The sequence below is a fragment of the Pantherophis guttatus genome, chromosome 2, assembly GCF_059756535.1.
Source record: "Pantherophis guttatus breed Tessera chromosome 2, ASM5975653v1, whole genome shotgun sequence".
Lineage (NCBI taxonomy): Eukaryota > Metazoa > Chordata > Lepidosauria > Squamata > Colubridae > Pantherophis > Pantherophis guttatus.
Window position 1 is genome coordinate 171817609 of NC_142064.1, and position 18608 is coordinate 171836216.

An 18608-nucleotide genomic window follows, 5' to 3' on the forward strand; every position below is an offset into this window, starting at 1 on the left:
CAGCTTGTACATTAATGATTGATATGTTCTGGAGAAGGGCAGACTGGCTCCATCTAATATGTAATGGTATCTGGTAATGACCTGTGAGATAAGAGGAAAGGCCGCAGCCAAGCCAATGGGCAAATAAGAGGCAGAATTAGCCCACAAATGGAATGTGGCCATGACAAATATCTAAGAAGGGACCCTCTCTAGTTTTTTTTTGACTGTGAAGACAACAGGATAAAAATGTACTTTCAGATTTGCAAGATCAATAATATTACTGTTAAATAATATTATTGTTAAATATTGTTATTGTAATATTAAGTTAATGTTAAATATTGTAATATTGTTAATATTGTTAAAGTAACAATAATATTTCTGGATGTGCTTTTTGTCTGCACTACCTTGCAAGGCTGACAACTATGACCTTTTGATTGTATCTACTACCTATTTATTGTGCTATCCTGCTCCTCATCACTCCCAAAGGAATCAGTTACCGTATTCTTTATTCTGTTCTACCCAATTCTTCCCAAACCATGTGTAATGAAACTGACATATGAAAAGTATTATTCAAACAAGTTGATTATGTCAGGGCCAAAAAGATGGGAAGAAGAATTCGGAAAAGTTTTGCTTGTATTTCCTGGATCAAAAAATGAGATGAGTAATCTCATAAATACTGTTTAAAATATATAAAATCAGCATGCAGTCAAATAATCTAGATGTTCAAGTAATAACTTCATGATTAAACCGAGTAAGTCTTAGCAGAAAGGGGAAACATACCATTTTGTGTACACGTATATATCTCTCTCTCTTACTACATACATTCATATTTGCTAACAGCTTGCTAGGTAAAAGAATTTTATGCATCACTTAGTGCAAAAAGGATTATGATTAAGTTATTACTGCTTATGGTAATCATAGTTCTCAATATTCCACATTAATTTTACAGTACACACTAGCTCCATATTTCCTTTTGTTTCTTTTTCTGATTAAAGAATAAACTCTATAAAGTTAAAAAAAAGTTCATCTACTCTTCAACCAAAAAAATATAATAAAAGTTATGTCTTCATTTATTTCACATATAATATGAAAGCTTCTGAATAGACAAAAAGCCCCTCTGATCCTTTTACATATCTTACAGGTTTTTGAATGAGCATTCAATGAAATTAATCAATGAAATTGATTGGTCAGTGCTAAAGCTATTTGATATAAGTTTCTATACTATTATGAAGTAACCAAGTAAATGCATGGCACAACATAGAAAAAGAAACTCATCAGGACTAGATTCAGCAGTCCATCTGCATTTAAAGGACAAATGCCACTCTTTTGAAGACAGCAAAGTCCATATTTTGAACAGAGAGGACCACTGGTTTGAAAGAGGGATCAAAGAGGTCATCTGAACAGAGGGGAAGGGATACAACATCCTCTCTCTCCAATCTACAACACAGTCCTTTCAACAGTTCCAAGAAGGCTCCAAACCCATCAGCATCTCTCAGGTGACCCTGAGGACACGGATAAACCTCCAGGTGGCCTCAATGCAAATTACCAGCTGTCTGCAAGGAGTATAAATCAGTGGTGAAATGCAATTTTTTTTGCTACCAGTTCTGTGGGCATGGCTTGATGGCTGTGGCTTGGTGGGGGGGGGGGGTCATGTGACTGAGTGGGCGTGGACAATTTTTTTTTTAATTTTTGAAGCATTTTTTTACCACCTATTCACCCAAACCAGTAGTTAAAAAATGCTTTAAAAAAGTTTTTTAAAAAGGTTCCGACGATCACAGCTGTGCCGCAGCATGCTACTTCTTATTTCTTAGATGGCTTAGAAATTCACAGAGTGCAGAAATGCCTTTAACAAATGGATTAATGCACCTATTGGGGAACTAGGAAAAAACTATATGAAGAAAAAGACAAAGACAGTTCTGAAACATTATAATAAACTTATTGGCCTTTAAGGAACGCTAGACCAGTTGAACATTTTTCATCAAAAATCTGACAATATAAGATAACTTTTATTGTCATTTTTTACTGTGGGCACACTAGCACACATTAAAAATGAAATTCTGTTGCCTGCTCTCAAAAGTGTACACATACATAACACACATATATACATACATATGTATATACCTACACCCTTACATATAAATATTAATCACTGTCCAAATTGAATACGTAGCGGAAAGAGGAAGCTTGAGAGTCCACAAGGATGATACTCTATGGAACAAAACCGTGACTGAATCTGGATGTTCTGCTTCAGATAACACAAAGCCTCCCCTCAGAGGTTAACAAGGAAAACAGGTTGTGAAGAGGATGTGTAGCGTCCAGACAATACTGCAAACCCTGCTCAAGCAACCCTTATGTGCTATGTCCTGGATAGAAGGGAGTGAACTGCCAATGATCTTTTCTGCCATCCTCACCACTTTCTGCACTGCCTTCCTGTCTGAAGCAGTAATGCTTCCAAACCAGACCGTAATGCAATATGACAGGATGCTCTCAATCGTCCCTCTATAGAAAGTGGTAAGGACAGGGGAAGGAAGATATACTTTTCTCATGTAAGACAGAAAATGCAGGTACTGTTTTGCCCACTTCACCAGTGTCTCACTGTTGAGCGACCAAGCCAGCCTACTCATTAGCTGCACACCCAGAAATTTGATGCTACTAACCATCTCCACAGGTGAATCGTTAATACACAGAGGAGTGTGGCTGTGCCTGCCTTTTCTGAAATCGACAATCATCTCTTTAGTTTTTCCAATGTTTAAAACAAGAGTGTTTTTATTACACCAGTTCACAAGGAAGGTCACTATCAATGTGACTCTGAAATTTCATTTTTCTCTTTCTAAAACAAACCTGGTTTTTTGGGGGTTTTTTTGCACTAGTTATCCCTCTCCTTCGCCCAACTTTCTCCCCTTCCCCACAGCTGTAATTGTGAGTATGCACAAAAAAAGGTATGTCAGGCTTTCATCGCATATAGCTTATCAAGTGGATTGAGAGCTACGAAAGCTTGGGTATTGAATAAAAATGGTAGTTAAGTCATTAACAGTTTCTCCAAAACTCTTTCAATATTTTTTTTTTAAAATCATTTTCCCTATAATAAATTCTTCGAAACAGGCAAGTAAACTTTGGAGCAACTGACATACCAGTTAGTACAAGGTTTTGTAGTAAAAATTGAAAAAAATAAACCTGGAAATAAGGAGAGAACTTCAGGCCCATGAAATATAAATTGACAACAAAATAACAGCTAAAAAACAGGATTAAATAAATAATGGAATAATAAGGCTAATTTAGATGCAGAAAATAGGGACTTTCTCCCCCCACCCTTTTTTTTTCTTCTTGTTGTTATAAAAGCATCATGAAAAAAGAGCTGTCTTATGGGAAAGAAAATCAGTGAAGGAGAGTTTCAGTGCCCCCACATGGATTAAAACAGAAGGGAAAAGAACAAGCCTTTTGCCTCCCTTCCCACAAAGAGTGCCTTGATGGCAAAAGATCTCAATTAAAATAATGAGAAAATGGCTTAGTTCATTTTCTTCACAATATGGAGATGGGAGGAAAGAGTTGGAAATTTAGTTGTGGAGCATAGTCTTGAAAATATCTGAACATTTTATGTAATGCCTCAAAACCTCCCAAAAATCAGCTTTGATTCTTAGAAACTACATGTGACATTAATATTGCTTTCTTGACAATTATATGGAAGTGGTTTGTTTTTCTGGAATATTCTTCAATATTTGGTCAATTTAACCTACAACCCTGGGCCTATCTAAGTACTAACCAAATCAAATTCTGTTTAGATTCTTTTGAGATCATCCATGATCAGCTGGGCACTACTTAAGAATTGCTCCAGGTTTTATAATAGGGAACTCAAAGAAAGAAAAAAGAAATATCTACAATAAATAATATCTTCAACTAATCCAACATTATATAAAATCTCCAAAGTAAGAATTGAAGAATTGGATCTGCTCATATGATTCAGTCATTGAGAGAGGGCTTATGGAGTGGTGCAGTGGCCTAGAGGTGGAGCTCTCGCCTCATAATCAGGAGATTGTGAGTTCGATCCTAGGTAATGGCAGATATTTCTCTCTCTGGGCACAATGAGAAAATATCTGCAGCAAACTCCATATTGGCAACAGGAAGGGCATCCGGACTCAGCTCCATTCAGTTGCCCCAACTCCACCCCAATGCAAGGGATTACGGGGTCATTTAAAAAAAAATGAGAGAGGCCTTATGAAAATCCCCCCTCTTTGTGAGGTGCATGGAGATAATAGACCTCTCTGTATGGCGGTACTTTTCCACAATACTTGTTTGCAGAAAACTCTCCTCCCAGAACTATATACAGCCCCTAGTATGCTACATCTGAAAACAGGCCCATTGTTCACTATAAAAAAAACTAGCATTCATCAGCTACTGTTGAGAATCAATGCTTGAATTCTGCTTTTAGTTTTCTGTCTTTTTAGCTATCAAATAAGGATCGCTACAAACAGAACATGTACTTGTAAGTCCATGAAAAATTATCTAGGCAGAATTAAATTAATAATGGATAGTTCATAGCGTCAAGCATGATCTGTACTAATATAGGAAAAATATACAGTGACTTTCATTCCAGCTAGCTGATCTATAATATTTTAAGAACTTCTTGTGTAAAACCCATGATACGTGGCATTCAACATCACCTCTAACTGACTTTAACAAAGGCAGTTGGCACCATTATATTTTGGTTAGATTGCTTTTAGCAGTTCCAAGTGCATGATAGGAACATGGTCATCTAGATTTGGAATGCCTTGGTAGAACAAAATGAAAACAATCTCTTGAAGGACTGTGTAGGGCACAAAGAGAGTTTCAGTAATACTAGACCCCAAATAACTACGCATATTTCTTCTATAATAATATTCTTACAATGGGTAGATTTTAATGCTTGTGTTTCTCCATAAGAATCTCTGGATATGTCTATGGAGATTCTCCGTCATCCAGGTCATGGTTGTCTCAAAGGTGTTTTTTCAAGAGGCAACTGGACTTTCTGGTTTAAACTAGAAAGTCCAGTTGCCTCTAGATAAAGCACCTTTGGGACAATCTCTGGATATGTTTAAGTGGGTTGTGAAACTGCTCTTGTCAAGAGATATGGCTTCATACATCATACATCCTCTGGTTTAATTATGGCCAAATAACAGAAGTAAACGGAGAGTTTGTGGTTCATAATAGCCAATCATCACCTAAAATGATCTGTGAACCAATTCACTGAGTGACCAGTTTAATATATGAAGCTATGGGATCTTTGGTGCTCTCTGAGCTTGGTGATTTTCTTGTAGACATTTCATTACCAATCTAGGTAACATCATCAGCACTCAGAGAGCACCAAGCTCTGAAAGAACCAAGGATGCTGCAGTTTAACCCTGAGCTACAAATATTCTCTTCTATATGAAGCTATGTTAATTAATGTAAATTTTCATGGAATCACTTTTCTTACCTGGTCTTGGAACAGAGCACCACCGAAGGCCCAAATAGCAGCAAAGACAAAATAAAGTTCATAGAGATCTTTAGGGCAATCTGGAGGGGTATTCTCCTTGGTGAGGAGGCATTCAAGAAGATAACACAACATCTGAACCATGTTCTGCTCAGGGATGGGAATAATCTTCTTAAATCTATAATAGGAGAATTGAACACTTGTGAAGTTTAATTGGATTTAGCATGACTGTCACTGAACAATGCAAGCAGATATCACATAAATCCTCTTTTCAACTGTTAACATTTTTTAAATGTTCATTGTTTATAACTTTCTGATCCACTGCTACAGAGTGGAATAAAATACCATCAGCACATAGCCAAGTAATAACTGTAATCATATATTTGAGTCATTTTAAAACGTTGATCCTCTTAAAAGAATTGAAATGGAAGGCTTGCAAAGGTCTGATCTAGCACAAATGCAGTGAATTCAGAAGTGGTCAAATGAAAAGAATAATGAAACTGATCCTTTTATTTCATATTTTTAATAGGCTTTAGTTATGTTTACAAGTATGAGAACCCAAAAGAGAGTGTGTATTGTAATTCTATATTTTCCAAACAGATGTAATAGATAAATCATTCAAATTGCCATCTCTCAAAGTCTTTAAAACAATAATTATAAATCAAAGGATTTAGGTATTGATCCATTCTTTGGCCTAGACATTCCAGGAAAATGTCTTCCACACTTCCTTAAATTTGGATTCTGGTTCAAATTGTTTAAAATATGCCTAGCAGCTTGGGCCAATAACTCTGCAGCTATAAAATATATATTTGTTTGTTTGTTTGCCAAATGTGTATAGCTGCCCGTTTCACCAAAAATGACACTGGGTGGTGCACAATAATTAGACAGAAACAACAAATATAAAAAGAACAGATATAAAAGTAAACAAAAATCTGCATTAACAAATAAATAGGATAAAAAAGAAATATACAAGCAGTTAGGAAAAGAGAGGATATACCAGTAAATGGCCATCTCAACAATGGCACCATCTAAGTGTGTCTCTTGTTCCTGGGAGTCCCAGTCCTGATAATATAACCGAATCTTCTGGAAATGAAACCAAAAAAATGAACTAATCTGATCTCAGGGCAAGAATGTTCCAAAAAGCAGGCATCACAATAGGAAGATGTGTCTCCTGGGATTGGCCAATGTAGGTCCCTAGCTCTCAGATACACAGCATGTCTTCTCTGCCAAATCTAATGGAGCAGATTGATATAACTGAGGGAAGGCAGTTCCTCAGATATCCTGGCCCCATAACAAGGGTGAAATGCTACTGATTCGCTCCAGTTAGGGTGAACCAGTAGTGATAAAAGCTACCGGTTCAGGCGAACCGGTAGTAAAAAAAAAAGCTACCAGTTCAGATGAACCGGTAATTAAAAAAAGCTACCAGTATTTCCAACGATCAACTATGCCGCATAGTTTAGCAGGATTAGGAAATCCTGCTTTCTAGCAAACCTAAATTACGCGGCACAGCTGTTCCCCCCCCTCACTGTTCTACTTATCTAGTGAAGTCTTCTTTTTCTATGTGAAGCGCATGTTTGGTGTGCATTGTGCATGCGCGCACAGAGTGCTTTTGCATGCTCTGCGCATGTGCGCACGCAGCGTGCTTTCAGCATGTGCTGTAAATGCGTGTGAGCAGTGTGCTTTCGGCGCGCACCACGCATGCGCGGACAGCAAACCGGTGGTGATCCGAGGAGGAATTCACCACTGCCCCGTACCATGAAAGGCATTAAAGGTTAAAACCAGCACCTTGACTTGGATCCAGAAGCAAACTGGCAACAATGCAGTTTATGGAACAGACGTGTAGCATGCGCTGGTCTAGAATTACATGTAACTGCCCAAAGTACCAAAGTACCAAAGAAAGTAAAAATATTATGATAGACAGACAGACAGATAAAATATTAGCACTGGTGATGTTACCTTATTTGTCATGAAATGTCTGCAAGAAAACAACCAAGTTTAGAGAGCACCAAAGGACCCCACAAATAAAATAAGCTTCCAAATACTCTTTCAAGGACAGCCTCATGTAGAGCACAAAATATTCCCTATAATTCATCTGTGGCATTTTCAGCATTAAAAAAAAGTTTTTAATGATCTTTTCTAACTGTACAAGATTAAAATATCTATATCTTTTTTGTTGTTGTTGTTGAAACAGTGGATCTATGTCTTAAATGAGTCCGAAAAGGTTAACTTACTAGTAGCACCGGTATTTTTTTTTTTCAATAACACCCCAATGTCCTTCTTAACATATTCCACAAAATAAGTATCTCTTAGGAGGGAAGTACTCTGGTATTATCTGGGATTAAGTTATGTATAGTTTTTAAACATCCAAATTAAACTTGGTGGAGAATCTCTGAATTAGCCCACACCAACGTGACACTCTAAAGCAGGAGATTTTTTAAAAAATAAGTAATTTAGTCTAGAACACTTTTAGTACATTTTCTACTGTTGGATTTCTTTTAAAAAGAGTTGCATTTCTTAAATTCTGTAATGTATGCTTACATTACTTCCAGTTTTTATGTCTCGCTGAGGATCCAGGTTGAGATTGAATTCACCAGAAAGACTTAATGACAATGGTTTGCAAAATATAATTTTGAAAAAAAGCTATGGACTATTTCAGAAGTGTTTTTAATGGGGCCATAAAAAACAATGTCACTGGCTATCTTTATAATAAAAAAAAATAAGATTCTTTCACAGCAAAATGCTCGTCTTCCACATCAACTTTAGAGTCACTATTAAACTTAATAGATACCCACAATTTTTATTTGATACCTGCTAATAGAGGTTTATCCAGTCCAGTTCCCAGATCTCACTAAAAGCTGCTCATCCAGGATTTCTTACAATATAACTATATCTATAACTATAACCCTATTTTTCCAGCTTGCTACAAATGTGTTTTATTTTGTTTTAACCTAAATCCATTTATATTCCAGCTGATTACTATAAGTCCCATGTCTCCATGTAGATAAAATATTTCTGAAGGTCAATTTCCCAACATTACAGATATACTGTATTAAGTTGGGTAACTACCACATACATAAAAGGAGAACCTTTAAGTAATGAATATGGATCAAATAAAAAAAAACGTAAAACAATAATTTTCAAAACAAAGAATATACCCTGCCCAACTATCACTAAAAATTATTGCTGACACATACACAAACATGGGGATGGGGAGAGAAATATACATCCCTCCTGCATTCCTCTGTAATAAAGACATAGAAATGCAAGCTTCTATATTCATATAGTAGTAACAATTTTTGAAAGAAAGCAAAAGAAGAAAAGACAAGCTTGTTACTTATCAGACAAGTGCAGAGCCTCTAAAAATTCCACAGCAGCAGATGGGCTTTTAAATCTTTTGATCTCTTCAGGAGAAAGGCAGAAGATTGCTGGGTACAAAAAAAAGTATTTCGCATTCTTGTTCCTTGCTAATTACTTGCCAAAGCAAAGCCTCTTCTTAAATTTGACATTTATGAAGGAAGATATGGAGAATCATTATTTAATATTCATGATATTTCAATTCCGTGGTTTATCTATTAAGTGGTAGAAGATGGTCTCTGGTGCTGGACTTCAGAAATTTAACAATTATAGGGGCAGATGTCCATGAGGGATTATCTCTTGTTTTTCATCTGTAGGTAACCAACATTTCAAGTTTAATGTCAGCTGGCAATAAGATTTGCTGAAAACATTCTTCCAGGTAAATGAACAAGAGCTTCTGTTCTTCCACATCCTGAGGTAACAAGTTCTTATTTTTAAAGTGTTTCTTATCAGATGTCCATGAGCTTTAAATCATAGGATTTGAAGATGTGCAATGAAATTGTTCCTTTACATCTAAAATGCTAAATCTGGTTTCATGAAAAGTTACAATAATTCTCTCCAAGGCTTTCAAATCTTTGTCAACTTTAATAACTTGGGCTTTCATAATTTTAAATTCCCCATGGATCCCTGATTCCAGGCTCATAAATATACAATCCATCCGTTTAGGAGTTAAACGAAGGTTCACTTTTCATTCAAAGCTCATTATTTCTTCTTGTGGAAGTAGTGATACCTTTGGGGTTAATACATCTTTGTCTAATGCAACAGAGTCAGGGGAAGTATCTATGATACCATCCACTCTGTGAAGTGCAATAAAGCGCATAACTCATTCAACTTTCTTCCCTCTCCATCATCAGGAGTATAGCTCTTTTGGATGACTAAGAGAAAGCTATCTTCATCACTTTATGAGACACTAAAGAGTTGTAAGAATTTAGGTATAGATCACTCACCAATGTGTGAACAATTCTGTTGAAAGGATTGGAGCAAGATAAAAGAAAGCAACTGCCTAAGCAGCCATCAAAAGCAGACTTTCACAAAATAGCTTTAAATGTAAAGCAGAAGTACATACTTCATGAAGATCCACCCCCCACACACATATTTGAGATCACAGAAATGAGAGAGGCATTTTTATGCTCTTGTCTCCGGCAGGAAAATATAATTTATCAGCCCTGTCACTCCATCTTCAGAAGTTAGCTCAAGTTGTAAATTCTTGAGGATTACTCATTCCCCTATGAATAAGTCTTCAAACAAACAATAGGTGCACTACTGTATGGGATTTCCATGGTATTACATTATTACATGAATAGACTCTAAATAAATGTTGCCATTCCTTTTTCTGTCTTAAGGTAAACACAGATATTGAAAACTCTAACTCTTATCTCCCATCTAGTGGCTCTTGGGCACTCTCTCTCTCTCTCTCTCTCTCTCTCTCTCTCCCCCTCCCTCCCTCCCTCTTTTCAGCTCAGCTGTGATCACCCCATTCCTTTTTTTTACAAGAGGAAAGGAACAATCTCTCCAATCGTAAGGTTAACACTGAATTCAAACATGAAATCTACTACAGAAAATTAATGGAGGACAACCACACATTAGGAAACATTTGCAAATATGTGCTGCTTATCATCACTTAATAAAAACTCATGCTAAATGCAATGCAGTAAACAAATTGTGCCAACTCTGTCCTAATTCTGCTTTATCATACCTGGTTCGAAGTGTATCCAGACAAACTGGCAAATACTTGTCAAACAAAATGGTCAGGTTAGCTCGTTCTGACTGAGTTTCTCTTCTGTCAATCCAGCTACTCACTGGAGGATTCCAGCCTAGATCAGCTGGGTTGATATAAAGGATCCCTGAAGATACAAAATAGCGGGATTAGTCCTAGAATTTCCACATCTAAGTTACTGTAAAAGTCCCCTACGAGTTAAATCTATCTCCTGGTGATTTCATGGATATGCCCATGTTGTTTCCCTAACCCCCCCCCCAAAAAAAAATGGAAGTGGGTGCGTAATGCCTACTTCTAGGATATATTTTTTTCCAACTTTGTCTATAGCCTGAGATTTCATAAGTACTTCCATCTGAGTACTAATTGGTTTTGATCTTATTTTGACAAATGCTACCACACAAGAAGACAAAGAGACTAAAATGTAATACATTTGTGCCAAACTCTTAACTTGTTTAAACCTAGTGCCCACCAGGTGGGTTTGAATATACAGTAATTACCATCATCTTACAGAGGGACTGGCTATGCACAGGCATTGGCTTGTTTCGGAACCTGGATTTATGCTCTAAAGCTAAAATAGGAATCTACAGTTCGATACTAGGTAAAACATATCTGGGATCAGTTTTGCTTTAAACCAAGCAAATCTGAAAGGCATAGATTTTAATACAAAGGCTCCCTTGGTACGGGTGCAGATACCTAGATAAGTGCTACAATTTGTGTCAAAACTTGGTAGGCAGAACTTGCAGCATTCACTATTATCTATAATAACAAAAAACAAAACATGGAGCCCAAAATAAGTGCTGGAGGCAGCTGGGAGAAGTCAGAAAAATCAAGATGGCAGCTACAATCACACAATCAAAATCCCACCTTTTTTTTTTTACATGCATCACCTCCCTGTGGATATCCTGACAAGTTCATATACCAAAAAAACTAGACAAATCAGAATTGGCAATCACATTGATATTAACTGTAATAAGTTTGGATAAAAGGCATTATATTCTTAAACATTACATTCTTAACCATGGCTCAGGGTTTAATACAAAGCTCTAATTGCCTCTGGGCTCAAATTTCTCTGAATGCAATTCTAAAGAAAAATATATTTCTATATCTAGCCTTCCCTTATCAGGTGACTAGCAATGGAGTTTAATCTGTTCGTTTGTTTTGTTTATTGTATATATTGCATATATACTTATCTATCTCATGGCAGTGATTGATGCTTAGCATAGCCAGTCCCTCTGTAAGATTATGGTAGTTATAGCTCAACACCTCTGGTGGTCACTAGATTTCCCAGAGTTAAAGCCTGATTCCTTCCATATTTTGCCACGCTAAGGATAAAGCTGCCTTCTTTCTTTCCTCTGTCAACTACCTGCTCGAGACACAGTGGCTGGAGTGGCAGTCCGCAGGTGACTGATCTCAAACAGAAGCCTCATGGTGGGGTTGAGCGGGATCCGTTCATTGCTTGCTAGTGTTAATACCTGCAAAAGAAGGCATCCAGATTGGAAATTCAAAGCACAATGTGACCCACAGCAACCTCTTGGAAAAAAGGATATAAAATGTATACCTCACATTATTTCTCCAAAGAGGGCTCACTAAAATGTCTTACAAACAACAAGGCAAAGCAATGTTAAATTAAATGAGGTAATTATGAAATCAGTTTATTTAAAGGAATATGCTCTTGAATTGGCCATGGAAGGAAACCTGACCCTTCAGCAGAAGTCCCACCCTAGAAAGCATTCTTACCACATATGCTTAAGAAGGCAATGGAACATGTTAAGGGGCCAAAATAGCTGACCTTCAAGGATACGTTCCTACAATTTTTGCCAAATCTATCATGGTTTAAAAGGTATTGAAGAGCAACTTGAATTCATTCAGAAAATGGCCTGGTGGTCAGCATATCTGGCAGAATAAAAGGATGATATATCCCTAGCAGCTCACAACATTTTAACAGAAACAACATTCTGTACTAATTCTCAAAGGCAGCCCAACATAGATCATAAACCAGAGGCATCTGCAGAGGGAGTTGAAAAGAGTCAAAGTGGCAGCCTTGCTTAGAGAACTGAAGGCCTGCCCACATTGCACATTCTCTGTAAAAAAATCCTATTGACAACACTTCGATTGCTCTAGCAGTAAATGACAGAAGTCTTGCAATCTGCTATTTACAAGAGTCACAGAAAGAGTATGTGTGATTTTCAGCACTATTGCCCAAAGGAAAGGGGTACTTACTATTATTTGAAAATATTCTTCTGAAAACACAACATAGATTTTTGAAAACTCAGTTAAATATTATCTTGTTTAATTTGTTGTGACTAAAATCGCCATAAAGTTTATCCATTTCTGTTCTATATCCTACATTTAAAAATATTTATTACTTTTGAACTTGTCTTTTACCTTATTGTCATCCATGACAGTATTGAGAGATTCAATCCACATTGGATCAATATCACCATCCAACACAATCCATTTGGGGCCATCATGTGTAATGTTGGCTAGATCTCGCATAATTGATGAGAACAATCCTAAAGACATCATAGGCATCCTTTCTACTTTTAATAGTAACTCACAAAAGTTTCAATCAACATGCATGTAAATAAGCAAAGGAAAACTAGATGCAGTTAATTAAATCTGGTAATTAAAAAACAACAGGGTATAAATAGAATTGCATTCAAGAAGAAATGAAGAATTATTATCAAATAAATAATAAATAATCTCATTGAAAAATAATCTCACATCACTTTACACAGCTGAGAGCAATAAAAAAACTACCCTAGGCATTCTTATTAAGAAAAAATAGGAAAGTAAAAAAGAACTATGGTTTTGAAAAAGATTTTGCTACTGGTTAACTTATTCTCCCTAATTCTTCAACTCAATATTATTTTCATAGAAAGAACATAATTGCAGTCAAAGGTTCACACATTTATACTGTATATCTGATAAATTACAGAATTTTATTAGCACACATAAAATTCTTGTTTTACACCATGGGAAATTTCTCTGAAAAAAATAGTTTGTAGGTGCAGGTATATTTTAAATACACATACTTCAAAATATTGATTTATTCATTCAATTTGTATAGCCTCCTGTTTTAAATAAGTGATTCAGGGCAGCAAAAAACACCTTAGCATCAAGATATCCATGAAATATGTACATATAAATTCTGTCCTCAAAACTGTTTAAGCTTTATACTTTAGAACTAAGTATATTGACTTTCCAAAAATGAAGCCTTTGCTTAGAAAAAGATTTGAAGAAACCTTCTATGTATGCTTGAGAGGCTTCTGTATGTTTATTGTTTGTTCCAGACACAACAGATCTGAACACAACAGAGACCATTTATAATATAACTGCATATTATCTGTATGATCACAGTTGATAATATGGGCTATTTCCTAGATGTCTCTCAATCATACCTTGAAGCTGCTCTGTTCTAAAACTCAAAGCCAACACTTAGAGGTTGGATTTTTGTAACTGTTTTTTGTGATTTGACAAGTTTAATGAAAAAAATAACCCTTTTATTTGATTTCAATGCACAGCCGTAATCTTACCATCTTTCCATTCTCTTGTAGACGGATTGATGATGCCAAAGAGTTCATCGTTGGTCACTGCTTTTGGATTGAGGTCTGTCCAAACAGGTCGCCGCTTCATGATATGGTAAGTCTTGTTTAGAGATTTCAGCACTTGTGACTTGCCTGTGCCTGCGTTGCCCACTACAAAGACAGAGTGTCGAACAGCAAGGAGCTCTTCAAGCTGTACTACCTTGAGTAAGAAGCCAATGAGAAAAAAACACCACATTGTGGTCACACTTATTACTTGCTATGCAGACAAGGGCTATGTTTACACTTCAAAAGAAGCTGAACAGCTAAATTCCACAAGACACAAGCAGAACAGGATAAAACAAAAATAAGTAAGAAAAACCATGCCAGAAAATGGGGGGAGGGATGACAAGTCTACTATTTGGTGGCCAATCACTAGCATTTTACTTATTCTCCATGATTGTATCTAATTCCCTTTAAAGGTTTACTAAATTGATGATAGAAAATTCTACAAGTTAACTCTGTACTGCATAAAGAACATCACTTTCTTTGCTCTGAATCTCTCAGTGCTTAAACTTTATATGATGAGCCTAAGATCTAGAATACTGATATGTCTTCATGTTTCATTTTTTATCATTTTCATATCCCCTTTTATTTTCTTTTACTATGTTAAGAGGTACAAAGCATTGAAATGATTCCTTGTGAAGGAGTTCAATCATTCTGGTTGCTATTTTCCAATATTTAGCAGACCTACAATAACCTTTTTGATGAATAAAACTGAATTTAAATCCTGCCTTAGCCATGAAAGACAGCTAGGTGATTTTGGGCTCATTATTTAGTCTCAGTCCAATCAACTTCACAGGTTGTTGTTGTGGGGAAAATAGGAGGAGGAATGAGTACTAGATACGGTGGCCTCCTTGAGTTATTTGTAATAAAGGTGGGATACAGATAAATAAATATTTTAACATGTTTGCATTTCAGAATTCTAGAAAAGATTTACAATTCGTTTTCAATTCTTCCCTAATGTTCATAAAACAAAGAAACAATAGTGAAACACTATGGGATAAAGAATGAAAAATCTAAAGAACTATCAATGCAAAATACTATACCAGTGATTAATAATTAAATGCATACATTACATACATATATATATATACATACATACATACATACATACATACATACATACATACATACATTCCCTTTTAAAGGAGACAAAAGAAACTACTATCTCAAAAAAAAAGTAAGAAAATGAAAGCATTCTGGCTATAGTCTCAAAGCTGAATGAATGAAAGTCACTGTCTTACTTTGAGTACAAAGTTGTCCTCCGGTTGAAGTTTGAGTTCCAGCACAGCTTGTTTTACAAAGGATTCAAAATTGAGGTCTCGTTTTCTTGGGACATCCAAAGCAGGAAATAGGTCTCCAATCAGACCCATGAATACTGGCATGTCATCTGTCACAATCTTTGGAATGTTAAAGTCCCGGAGAGAGCGCATCAGCACCTGATCTTCAGGACGGTCTGGGTCTCCTCTCTTGAGGGACCCAGCTACAACCAAGACTGATTTGATTGCACGTAATCCCCAGTCATAATGATCCTAATAAGGAGGAGAAAAGAAAGAAGATAACTCATTTCAACTCATACACACACCATGCCTGAAGGTAAATATCTCTGCATATCTCCGCATGCTATCAAAGGAGTAGAAACTAATGCTATCCTTGCCTTGACCCCAATTTCCTGTTGAAAGAACCTGAAACCCAAACTTTCTTGTAATCAGTCTGAAACTATCAAGGTTAAGGAACTGATATGAACTTGATACAAAATGTTGAAAATTAATACTGTGCCTGGAAGATCCTAATTCCAGCAACAGGAAGACTAAAATCCACATCCCCTACACTTTAGTTATTTGGTAAATTAAAGCAATTCAGATAGGAATAGAAACAAGGAGAACAATTGTTCCTACTTTATATTCTAGAATGCTTTGGAAAAATAAATGTATGCATAATGTATCACTGTAGTTGTTCTCAGAGCTAAAATTTGTCTACATGTGATATGATATAATTATTTAAATCTATTTACCTGCTTGGAAAGAAGTTCTTTGCATAACTGATAAAGGGTAATGAACTTCCGAGCTAATAACCGGGCTTCAATAAATCCTTCAGCCACCAACATAATTTCACAGATCAGCTCAAAATCTGGCACAACCATTGCACAGGGTCTAGGGGAAAAAATCCACAAAATGCACCGGGAAAGTGCCTTATACAACACCAAAATGTTTATCCATTTACCCTATTCATTTGATCTACTGAGAAGGTTTTCTGGATTTGGGGGATATTTCTTATGTCACATCACCTATGAGTAATGCTCTTTAAGAAGTAAAATAGACAAGCACAATTTCAAGATACCCTGCTGAATGGAATCTGGAGCTTCTATATGCAAAGAATGTTCTATAACTTTGAATTGTACTATTTTACCTTCATTTCTCTTCTCCATGCAAATATTAAACAAACTAAACTTGAAGGCTTCACAAATTAACAATACTTCCCCTGACCTGCTGCAGTAGTATTTAAAACTATTCATCTGGTCTCACATAACTACAGTTCAAATAACAGTATAATTTCTTCAAGGTTAGTAAAGGTAGATACTACGTTCTATGTTATCACATAAAACTGTCATAGAAAGTTGGTAGGGAAATTACAGATCATCTTTTTTTTCTCTGTGCTGGAGGGGGATGTATGCCAATGGTGGACCACAGAAGTATATAGAAGATGTTGCAAAAGACTGAGGACTGTGTAGAGTTTTGTGGAAGCAGTTTGCTATGACTGGTTGGAGGTGACAACATCAAGGACTGCCAGGGTGAATGGTTCCAGTATGATAAAAAGGAACAGGAGTTGGACCTGATTTCCTATCCTCATTTGCAATCATTGCCTTCTTGCCCTCAGTATTGCAGGCCATCCCAATGTTTCTCCATGACACAGGTGGCCAAGGAAAACTATAAGTATTTTATGAACTTCCCCAACTAAATGGTAGGGCCACCTCTGAAGGTCAATGCTTGGTAGAGCCTTGGTAGTACAGTGGTCTAAGGCACCCTGTTATTAAGCTGGTTATTAAGACCAGCTGCCTGCAATTACTGCAGGTTCGAATCTCGCCAAGGCTCAAGGTTGACTCAGCCTTCCATCCTTTCTAAGGTAGGTAAATTGAGGACCCAGTTGTGGGGGCAATAAGCTGACTTTGTATAAATATACAAAAGGATGAAGGCTATTGCTGAGCGCATTGTAAGCCGCCCTGAGTCTCCGGAGAAGGGCCGCATATAAATCAAATTTTTTAAAAAAAGTGCTTGGACACAGCTGGCAGTGAGGCAGTCTAAATAGTATTGGGTATAATATAATGACTATCTTTTAGGGGCTGGTTAATGCCCTGAAAGCCCTCCTTTCAGCTTTTAATTAATTTTCTTTTAACATTCTTGCCTTTAATTAATTTTAACATTCTTGTCTCTTTCTACATTTTTAATTTTTTTATATTTTAATATTTTATTATACACTGAGCAGAGTCCCTCTATGGAGGAGGTGACTGAATAGGCTTTTTTTACTGCTAAATCACACTGCCCCCTTATTTATTCACATTCAACTTCCTTATAATTACTCAGATTTCTGTATCATGTTTCCAAGGCAATGTCCCCCAAAACTGAGCCTGTGTATTTGATTTTTTTTTTAAACAGATTCAGGATTTTTACAACTGTCACCAGTGAACACCATGCTGTTGGATATGACACAATGTTCAAGCCCATTGAGATATTCACATGAACTCTGATTTTTGTCTTCAGTTTCTACAGATTTAGGAAGCCTTCTTTCGTTCTTTGCATTTCATTTTTTAGTCCCCTATAAAGGTTTTGAATCACACAGGTCAAGGAAGGATCCCGGGAATTCTGCTTTCCTTCAGGGCAAAGCAGAACGATGTTCTGGGTGCAGTTGTTATCGATCTGTTATCAATCTGTTGCCTAACTTTTCTTTATCTTGAAAGAGGTTGGTCAGGATTGGAACAAAGTGTCCTGATGTATTTGATTTTATTTTCCCAGTAGGATCTCTTAATCATCAAATAATTCAAGGCAGGATAACCTAAGCAAAACCCCAAAATTGTACAAAATGGATTTGCTTTGGAAGTCACTGTCCCATGCCACATAACTAGCAAATATTCTTTGTCCATTCTCTGTCCATTCTTTATTCGTGCCTGGTAGAATTTATGGCCATCTTTGCTGCCAGAGAGATGATTTAACACATCTCTGCACAGGACAGAATCTCCCCTACTCATTTGAAGAAACAGAATCAATATTTCCTGTGTTTCCACACTGTCCCCTTTATACCGTGTGTCAATTCAGTGTCCTAACACCTCCACTCATATGAACTCTGAGGAGGTAGTGCCTGCCCTCCTTTTAGCTGACAGGTTACGAGATAGTTCCAGAAGAACACTGTCTGATGTAAATGCCTTATTCCCTAATGTGTAAATAATGTATATATGGGATATCAGGGGTTAACTTATTCTTTGACTCTTAATGTATTCATAATTCAACACTCCCACTCTTGGCTCCACCCT

The 18608-nt window shown here is 36.5% G+C and overlaps 1 protein-coding gene across 1 annotated transcript in view; it reads right to left on the bottom strand.

Annotated features, from left to right (window-relative positions):
* The window catches only part of DNAH9 (dynein axonemal heavy chain 9), a 251220-nt gene that overhangs the window by 168361 nt on the left and 64251 nt on the right, over window positions 1-18608 (bottom strand). The window contains exons 30-36 of the mRNA XM_034407801.3: window positions 16098-16236; window positions 15328-15615; window positions 14033-14243; window positions 12882-13009; window positions 11860-11968; window positions 10476-10623; window positions 5429-5603 (exon numbers count right to left, since the gene is read on the bottom strand). Coding sequence (XP_034263692.2) covers window positions 5429-5603; window positions 10476-10623; window positions 11860-11968; window positions 12882-13009; window positions 14033-14243; window positions 15328-15615; window positions 16098-16236 — 1198 coding nt within the window. The remainder of the gene's footprint in view (window positions 1-5428; window positions 5604-10475; window positions 10624-11859; window positions 11969-12881; window positions 13010-14032; window positions 14244-15327; window positions 15616-16097; window positions 16237-18608) is intronic.